At 32.6% G+C, this 10,874-nt stretch overlaps 1 protein-coding gene across 1 annotated transcript; it reads right to left on the bottom strand.

Moving 5' to 3' along the window:
- Positions 1–9,255: 9,255 nt before the first annotated feature.
- Positions 9,256–10,296, bottom strand: LOC131625350 (thaumatin-like protein 1b). The gene is made up of 2 exons (XM_058896215.1): positions 10,158–10,296; positions 9,256–10,053 (listed from the first exon to the last, which is right to left on the bottom strand). Exons 1-2 carry the CDS (start codon positions 10,207–10,209, stop codon positions 9,377–9,379), a joined length of 729 nt encoding a protein of 242 aa, XP_058752198.1. The 5' UTR covers positions 10,210–10,296; the 3' UTR covers positions 9,256–9,376.
- Between the last annotated feature and the right edge of the window lie 578 nt (positions 10,297–10,874).

Raw genomic sequence — 10,874 nt, 5'->3', positions numbered from 1 at the left:
AATCTCGCCTCTTGCCTTGTTCAGGAGAGGACGCGCCGACTGGCCTATTGGGAGCGGTCGACCGCTCATTGCTGATAAGTTTTTTCTGCTGCATTTTACTCCATTGATTTTTTGGCTAATACATATAATATCATTGAATGTCATTTTTCAGTAACAACAAGAAAGAGTGAAAGATATACACAAAGAGCTCTTCATCTTCAATCATCCAAACATTCTTCAACAACTACACACAATAATTCTTGTTGATCATAGTGCTTTAATGGATTAATAACGTTCAAACTAAAGTTAGAGATTCAGCATTGGGTTTAGCTTTTGTGGGTTTTTTCTTGGATAAAATCTTTGGGATTTTCTCCTCCAAGATCTTGAAGATTTGGGGGTTTTCGCACAAATCAAAGCTTCATCAGATTCATCCGAGTGAAGAGATTGAGGAACTACGGGTTTGCTCAATTCTATCACGGTAACCGGAGGATTATGAAGAAAGATTTGGGGTAATATTCTTGAGAATGAAATCAGTCGAGTGAAAGGTTTGCAGAACGTTGATAATGCGAAAACGACTAGCATTAACCGGAGGTTTGTTCGAAGGATTTGACATACTTGGTTCAGCTCGAATCAAGGGAAGAGAAGAGTATTAGATCAATTTTTTGCAATTGTAAATTGGGTATTGGTAACTATTCTTCTCTTGTAAATACATTGCAACTTAATAGCATATATCCTAAATCTAATTTTTGAATAAGGGGCAGGCGTACCCCACACAAGGACGACAAGGAGAACTGCCTAAACAAATTGTGTGTTGTTTTTTCTTTCTAGCATTTTACTTTCGTTCACCATAATTTGTGTGATTGTGAGCTGTTCGAACTTGGTGTATTTTGCACACCAAGTGTTTGACAAATTAACACACACACAAATTATTGTCGTTACTTTAAAATAGATCATTAGTAGTAATAATCACCAGGTGTTTATGTTAAGCAAATTGATAAACTAAAGTATTGAATCACTTTTCATCAATATCTTACCATTCGGTTTCACATATCCGGTCATTCCAATAACAGATCGTTTGTAGACGACATTGAATCTGGGGTGTTTTTGCTTATCATTTAAAAAGCGCAAAAAATAAACAAGGGATCTATTCAACTCCCCCATCTAGAGCCATCACATCGTCTAACAATTTGCAACCATCACATTATAATTATTGCTTTTATTTATATTAATATTAGAGTTGTATCATTAAGATTGAGAGAACAAAAAAATCAACATCTTGATTAGCAACTTACTATTTTCTCTGTAAGTTTCCTTCAAGTGTATATAAAGGTTTTGTAATGCTAAGTTGTATGCAGCAAGTGTGTGGTGAATTCAATAAAATCAAAGTATTCCAAAGTACAACCTACAACAATAATTTATCACATACCACTTCAAGAATACCATCACCAACATTGTGGTATCAGAGCTGCAGATCCGTCCAGCTGCAACAAAAACAACAAAAAATATGGCTTCCACAAGCAACATTTCCACAACTAATAGCAATGTTAAAGTTCTTTTGTTTGAAGGAGAGACTAAAGATTTTTGGGCTGTTAAAATGGAGACTCTATTCACCTATTTGGATGTCTTGGAGTTCGTCCAAAATGGGTATGAAGAGAAGGCACAAGTTCCTTTGTTGTTCTACAAAGCGCCGCAATGAGTTACAAGCTTCCCAAATAGAAGAAATTGAACATTTGTTAGACATTGGTGAGATTGTAACTGGTAAAGGTGAAAATAAAATTGGTACTTTGAGACGTGTTGGGGATACTCATTAGGGATCATGTTTCTCTTTTATTAGTAACTTGATAAATATGTATGAAGCAACCTGTACTGTTTCAAAAAAAATTGTCAGGGAAGGATTAAGTTATGCTTCACGTGGAGATGCTGATACTACTCACAATTACTTGAAGTCATTTTATTTTATATTCATATTTCAGGTAACCATTGAACATTATTTTGGAGTTGAAATATTTTTCACTACTATTAACAATCAATAACAAGAGTTGAATAACAAATTTAGTGAGCACGCGATTGATTTGTTTACTATAAGTTATACGTGTGCTCCCATTGATAATTACAATGCTTTTAACTTTGATATTATTTTCACTCTAATTTAAAAATATTATCCTATGGACTTCGATGAGTAAGAGAAGATTAATTTGCAATTTCAAATTCAGCATTTTATTATTTACGCTCGTCAAGCATCGACTTTGAATAATTTATCAACTATTCAGGACATATGTTCATCTTTAGTTACAACTAAAACTAATGAAATATATTATTTGATTGATAGACTGCGGTCACTACCGCCTTGTCATGACTCTCCCCATATCTACGGTCACTACTGAAAGATCTTTCTCGGCAATGAAAATTATCAAAACAAGATTGAGAAGCAAAATGGAAGTTGGTTTTCTAGGAGATAGCATAACGGTTTAATTGCCACAAGTATTGATTTCAAGACTGTTATTGATGATTTCAAGTTACTCAAAGACCGTAGAGTATTATTTTAAGGTATTTTTTATTACAATTTAAATATTTTATATATATTATTGTATAAATATGATATGAATATTTGATATATAAATTATAGTTTAATTTTGGGGGCACCCCAAACTTTATGGTCTGCCTCCGCCACTGTCTACGTGCATTTATTATTGTTCAAGAAATTAGATTGAAAGAATTTACTTTTTTTACAGAATAAATTTAACGCATTTCATTTATCAAATATTGCTCTATACAAGGAGGAATCAAATTAACAACAATACATGTAGTTCAAGAATTGACTGCTTTCGCTAACAAGTGGGCAACCGAATTTGATTGACGCTTAATAAACTTAACCTCAAAGTTGGAATAAATCTGTAACAAACTTTTAATAGACAAAAAGATTAAACTAAATTCAAACCTACCACTGTAATTAAAAGGAATAGCTTGAACCACCATTTAGAAATCACTTTCGAAAATCACATTATTCGAAAGCAACAAAATAGCTCCTTGTATTGCCTCTTTCAAAGTCATGGCTTATGCTTCAATGATTGAAAGAAAACTAAAATCCCATGCTACACCTACAATATATTAATAAATTCAAAATTTTATTTGAAAGAATAATGGGAGACGACGTAAGAAACAATTCAAAATTATAGTTGGCTGGAAAAGTCTCAAACCTAACATTTTCTGCGTGCATTTATTATTGTTCACTAAATTCATTAGATTGAAAGAATTTATCCATTTTTCTAATTAAAGAAATACAGTTATTTTTGAAAATAAAAGCTAAAAAGAATAATTGATAATTAGAAATTTTCTTTGAAAGTATTTTGGGCACTAGGTTTATGATGGAAGGAACAATTCGCTTACATTGTCCTTCTTGATATTAATTTTAGGATTTTTTAAAAAATAATCCAAATTTTCAAAAACAAAATAATCCTCCAATAACCCACATTTCAAATAGTTATTAATCTACTCCACTTTCAAACAAGAAAATTCGGCAACAAATTTTTTTTAACAATGTTATTGGCACATTCATTCTAATTTTAATTTTAATCCATGCGCTAATGTCTCTCGCGCATGCAACACTATTGTGCTAATCCATGTGGCACATGTATTGTGAATTTAAGATTATACGCCAGAGGCATTAGCGTTTATGTGTATATTGGTTATTTTAATTTAATTAATAAAAAAATTATAAAAAAAGTTATAGAAAAAAAATTAAATTCGAATATAATTTCACAAAATAGAGTTACATAATGATTGAAGAGAATTTTAATGATCTGCTCAATTGAAACAATCATCGGTTCCACACCCTGGTGCATTCGCTGGTCGTCGAGGCCTCACCCGATTTCCTTGAGGTGTCAAGGGTCTCCTAGTATTCACCTGAGCCTAAGGTGTTTGTAGTTTCCCTTAAAAGCAAAAAAAAGGCCAAAGTGGCAAAAAAAATTGGGTGCTAAGCTTTAGAATTACAAATATCATGTGATAGAAAGAATCATCAATGTGACTCAAGGGCATATAAGTCAACAATCATATAAAGATGTCAATATATTCACAAGTAATCTTAAGGAAAGTATACAAATATCATGATTAAAAGAAGAGAATACATAAGTAAACATAGTCAAGCATCAACATCATAATCACATCAAGTATATATGGACATGTGAACAAGTGTATGTTAACATGGTAATCTCATGGATAAGTATGAACATGTCAAGTATAAAATAATGGTAATATACAATAGGACATGGCAGAGTCAATCATGGTATCATGGTAAACAAGTATTCAAACAAGAAAAGATGATTAAACCTATATAAAGCATATTAACATCATAGTGAAAACATATGGATCAAACAAATATATAAACATGTGATCTAAACAAGGTATGAACATAAAACAATCAAGTAGAGATAATAAACAAGCAAGGATCACATCAAGATGTATCAATCATGTGGCAAGATCAAGACAAACATTTTGTTCATGGTAATCACCTTAAGCATATAAGATTAATCACACAAATATGGTGAAATCAAATGAGAAATCCCAAGTATAACATGTTATGAACTCAAAGATAAACAATTGTAAACATAAAGGCATGGCATCAAGTTTTTTAGGACAAAAATATACATGGATTAGGGTTTATGAGGATTAGGGTGTTTAAAGACAAAAGTTAATTTTTAATCAAGTCTTAACTATTTAAAAGAATTAATTCATGGTTTGGAACCAAAATAAAGAATCAAAGTATAATGTATTAGTATCAACATTTAATCAAGTAGATTGATTGAAACAAATATTTAAAATTTAAACAAATTAATTAAAGAATCATGTTTTTTAAATGATTATCGAATATGTTAAAAAATAATTATATAGCCCTTAAATATAATATATATATATATATATATATATATATATATATATATATATATATATATATATATATATATATATATATATATATATATATATATATATATATATATATATATATATATCATTTTTGTATGGAGAGTAAAAAAAACAATCAAGGTTTGGTAAAGGAATTAAATAAAAAAAATGAAATTATGAAGAAATTAAAATGGGATTAAAAAGAAAGGAATAAGCTTGGTGTTGAACCCAGTCCCTCATAGTCACTCAACAAAACTAATACCACTAAACCATGCATGCATGCTGTTAATGGGTGGCTCTCAAAAGAGATAAGTGAAAACAAGTGCTAAAGGCTCGAAAACAAAAATAACATAAAATGTCTGGGGCGAGGGGGATTCGAACCCCATACCTAAGGGTAACAAGAACGCGAACTCTATTATTGGGGTGACCATACATCCACTGTGGAAAACGCATTCAACTAAATATATTTTAAAACATCATATAAATTCAAATTTTGGCGCAAACATCGTCATCTTCAACCTCACAACACCATCAATGGTGCGTCTCCATTTCTTAACCAATATCAAAATTGTAAAGATCTAACTTGTACATATCAATAATTTATATTAAACTAACTCATGAATTTCTCAGAAAAGCTCAAGAACCTTAAAATTTCTAAATGAAATTAAATAGCATTCATGAACAATCAATACCATGTGACTTAGGGCTTTTATTCCGCAGGTCAAACCAAACATAATGGTATCAAGAAATGATCAAAAGGATGCTTCTATGGTAGAGTTCAAAGTCACAAAAAACTTACCTTGCATGGAGAAATGGATATGGAGTTTCAGCTACTTCTGATGATGATCACTGTAGCTTCCCTGAACCTCAAGGAATATGTAGCAACTCTTACTTTGGAATGTAACTGCCTCAATCTTTCCAAGCAATTCAAGTTGTAGTCTTGAAAGGTGAGAATTAGAAGGTGATGATGGAGGTGTTATAGCTCTGTATTAGTGCATACAAAAGCTTATATATGATGTGTGGATGGTGTTGGTATGATAATTTTTAAAGAAACTTGCAAGGGAAGAGAAATTCGAAGAATTGGATTTTGAGGTGAAATGAACTTTGTGATCAATGGTGGATTTGAGAGATGTTGTGTGTTTGTGTTCAGAGGCAAGGCTCTCTATTTATAGGCATAATTTGTGGTTTGTGAATGAAGAAATCAGTTTGAATGGAGCTCTCTATGCAAATTTGGTTGGTTGTGTCATACCTTAATTTTGACCCCCCTTGAGATGTCACATCTCTACTACTTCATCAACACAAAGCAGATACCCAGAGCAATCACTTGTTCACTAAGTACTCATGTTAGGGTTTCAAGTCAGGAAATTCAGGCAAAGGATCAATCAAAGATGGAATTGATCCTTAACACAATCATATGGCTCAAGATGTTTCATTCATCTACATATGATCTCCAATCTCAAGGGATCCAGCCTCAAATCCATCAAGGTCACCAAATTAGGGTTTTGAGTCTATCAGGGACTGAAATCAGGGCTTCCATTTGGGAAGACACACAGAGCTTCAAGACATGATTCAAAGAGCTCAAAAATCTTCAAATTATTCCTACATCAATATCCAATGCAAGATGTACTTCAATTCAAGTTCAACAACTCCCAATTTCATCTGGTCCACAATTAGGGTTTTTGACCTAATTCACCTAGTGAGTTGACTTTTAACCAGGACAAGATCCCATGGCTCAAATCATAGATCAAGGACCTCTAATGCTTCAATATAATCCACTCACAACATTCATTTTAAGAGGAGAGTTAGATTCATTTGAAATCTACAAGAATACAATTCATCTAAAAAAGTCAACTACTAGAGATCACCTTTGACTTTTAGGAAATTTGGTCAACTATGGACTTTTGAATATCAAAGTCATCAACATATGATTATTGAAGTCATTTGATCAAAGAAATTCCTGAGAATCAATCAAGAATCAAGAATCAAAAAGTCAACAAAAGTCAAAGTTAGAAATTTGAAAGACATGAAAAAATTCTAAGTGTTTTCAAATGTTTTTGTCATAACTTCATGGGCAAGTAACTTCAATTTTCAAGTACAAACTGCAAGAAACTTCCAACATAAAAGTTGTATATCTTGATCCAATAAACAACTTTGTCGCATACAAAATCTCCTCATAAGATTAACCATTTGGGAGATATGGGTTCATAAAGTTCCCGCCAAAGAACACTTAAGTGTTTAACCCTAGTTTTTTCTCAACTTTATGGCCAATTTTCACCAAGTTCCCAAATGTTTTTGAGGAAACACCAAACAAGTGAGTTGAAGTACATCTTTTAAGCTATCCAAAAAGTCTTGGATCATCTCTTAATTCAAATTGAGCAAGAAGTTATGCATGTTCAAAGTAAGGCATTTGAAGTTGGATGTCAAGGCATGACCAACTTTGCATTTTGCCAATTTTGTGCAAGTGCCTCTACCAATTTATTAATCTTCATTCATGTGATATCATAAGGGATCAAGGGATATCAAATACATCATTACATCATTTTGGCCAATTATGAGAATTTTCAAAAACCATGTGATTATGTAATGATTACAAAATGGAATTTATGGCAAAATTGGTGAATCATCAAAGGAATCTTTCCAAAGCCAATAAGATGCATCAAAACATCAGAAATAATTTGTAAGATCAGATTGAATCAAGGGCTAGGAGCTTGGATCAAATTGGAATAAAAAACTCATCATTGCATTTTCAAGATATTCCATTTTTTTTCATCACTAAGTTTCTCTTTAAGTGACCTCACTATGCTTGCATCACTCTTCTACTACCTTAGTCCAATTGCCTATAAATAGAAGACTCTTTCTCATTCGAAATCAAACCAAAGCAACCTTCATTCTTGCTTTCTCACTTCTCACTATTTTCTCATAGTTTCAAAAGATCTCTTGGCAAGAAGAAGTGAATTCTTCAAACTAGAGCTTCTCCCTTGAAAGTGAGGATTCTAACACTTCATAAGTGCTATATAGAAGTGATCTAAGTCCCTTTTCCAACTCTGTAAGTACAGGATCACCATTGCCACTTTCAACTTGGAGCTCGAGCAAGTGGAGTCGGGTAGGAGAATTCTGAGGGTGTCAAACCAATTGGAGTATATCAACATATTCATTGAGGTCCAAGGAAGCTATCCAGATGCCTGCAACACTTCTATAGCAGCTGGATCATCATCCTCCATTCTCACTTCAAGCTTTTGCTAGGTGAAATAAGCACTCCTTTAGCATCCTTGAGGTCCCATGAAGCTATTCCAATCATTAGAACATTGCTAGAAGCTCTCCATCACAACCCCGATCTCAATTTCAGAGGTAAGTTTTGAAACTCTAACTCTCTCATTCTTGTACCTATTTCAATAAAGCTTGATTCTATCTTGTTCAGCATCATGAGAGGATCAAAAGTCCTCTATTAGCATTCATGTATTCATCATGATCTTCATTTAATTTTATTTTTAAGAATTAGGGTTCTTTGTGTTCATACAAAAATTCTCAAGCTACACTAAAAATAAATGAATTCTAAGATCACCAATGTGTTCCTTTTTAAAAAATAAGCAAAATCCACGTTTACATCTTTGGGTTTTGTTGAGAATTGAGTGAGTTAGAAATTCAAATTTCTTGAGCTTGAGGTTGAAGACGATGATGGTGGTGGCGCCATTTTTGAATCTTTGAAGGGTTTTAAAATATAATAAAATGAAGTCATTTGTTAAACAGACTTAGCGCGTGGCTCAGTTGGTCAGGTTTTGGGCCCTTAACCCCAAGGGCGTGGGTTCAAGCCCTTGTGAGATCAAACCTTCTTTTTTAATACTATTTTCTTTCATTTTTTTTCACAACTTCAGTTAATTACTTAACCTATCAAAACTAATTATTTTTGGAGAATAATACTCATGCAATGACAGTGTAAAGATGTTTTACACTGTCAGTTAATCATAGGCGTTAGATTTTTGTAAGTTGTTGACTTTTATTTTAAATGCATATAAAGTAATATCAATGAGTGATTGTGATGCGCTGACCGTGTAAAGTATTTTACACTGACAGTGTATAACAGTTAACCTCTTATTTTTAATTGAATTTTTGCACACTCCTCATTTACATGTATATATTATGAATATAAAAAAATCACAAATAATATTTGTTTGATGTCTTTTTAATTAGTTGAAAAAAGCCATATTTTAAAGTTTTTTTAATACTTACAAAATCATAATTTCGATTTTTTTTTCATCTAATCATTTTTCAAACCTCTATATGATTATATATTTTTGTTTTAAACAATTTTTTATGTGCATACCATTTTCACTTTGATTTAAATGTCTTTATCACTTTGAAGTACACGTGATATTTTATTCATATTTGAGGTTTACATATACATAACACACATGTTCATGTTTATGTGTGTGTAAGTTGTAACCACCTATTTTATTTTAAACAGCGACATAACTGTTTTTCGAAGGTGGCCATTAAATTAGGGACAGAAGGTGATAGCATAGCTAGGTCCACCAAAGCAAGTGAAAGTTCCAGTCTTATCATCATATGCATAACTATAAGCATCATGACATTGATTCTTAAAAATCGTAGCGTATTTTGAGGGTGGGCATGTAGCCGGTGTATTATGACTTCCACGGCAACAATACTCATCTGTATTAAACTTCAAACAAGCACTCTGACAAGCAACCACACTTCCTCGAGAGCCTTTCACTTGAAGCACGGCAGGACACACAATGTTGATATTCGCTGGACAGCTCGAAGTTTTGCAGTCACCTCTTCCTCCTTGTGGAGTTATTGACATCGGCACGTTGAACCCGTCCACGTTGCTCACATCGTAGAAATCTTGTCCTCCATTTGATGCAACTGTAAGTTCAACCAAAGTTGCTGGTGGAATTGCGCCAGCACCGTTGCACTGGACTTGACCGGACGCACAATCGGCCGTGGCACAACTGAACTTTCCGTTGTTGTATGAGCATCCGGTTCGGCCCCAAAACCGACCTGACCATGGAGAAGGAAGGTAGATTGAGTTGGTTGCATGAGGTTTCAACCTAAAGCCTGTTGTTGATAGTTGAGGCTTTTGGTCTCCAGTTAGTGTTCCTGGCCATACAGTGTATCTACATTTATTTATGAATGTCACCTTGGCTCCTCCAACCACTGTAACATCACACACATATAATAGAAAAATTAACATAAAAACTATTTTGCTAGAATTTATCGTGATAAAAAGTTATGAAAAATATAGTTGAAATGATATATACCATAGAAGAGGAATGCAAAGCTAAGGCATAGAGCAACACGAGTAATTGCCATTTTGCAGAATTTATATATTTATGAAAGACTTCAATTGATATCTACCCTATTAGAAATATAATAGAATGCATTCAAACAGCAACTATTTATACTACACCGAGAGGTATTTTCGCGGAGGTTATAACAAACTACTGCCATCTTATAAAGAAAACAAACTATTGCCATCTTATAAAAAAAAACAAACTATTGCCAGAGCTATTCACAGCGGTTCATACGACAGTTGTTTGTTTAATGGCAGTTTCACCCACTGCCTATAAATAATAATAATTTAAATAATTATTATATTGTAGCGGCTCTAACCGTCGCCTATAGTAATAGATTTTTTTATAAAATATTTACATTTTAGCGGCAGTTTAAAATGCTGTGAAAATTTTTAAGAGCTTTTTCTTCTTGTAATTATTATGGAAAAAAAATTTAGGTAGACACAACCCTAGGTAGTTTTAGACACAATCATTCACAAATTTTTAATTAATTAAAAAATATATATAATATTTTCTCCCTCCTTAACAATTACAACAACCAGATAAATCCAATTAAAAAAAATTAAAATTTAAAAACCTTAGCTGTTTTTCTCTCGCGCAAAACTTTTTTAATCTTAATTAAAAATCAGAATCGGAAAAACGATTCATAAAAAGAAAATGCGCCAAATTAATACTGAGTCCCGT

This window comes from Vicia villosa, unplaced genomic scaffold (genome assembly GCF_029867415.1).
Source record: "Vicia villosa cultivar HV-30 ecotype Madison, WI unplaced genomic scaffold, Vvil1.0 ctg.000206F_1_1_1, whole genome shotgun sequence".
NCBI classification, from domain to species: domain Eukaryota; kingdom Viridiplantae; phylum Streptophyta; class Magnoliopsida; order Fabales; family Fabaceae; genus Vicia; species Vicia villosa.
The sequence above is the reverse complement of the archived record's forward strand: the minus strand, read 5'-3'. Positions and strand labels throughout refer to the sequence as shown.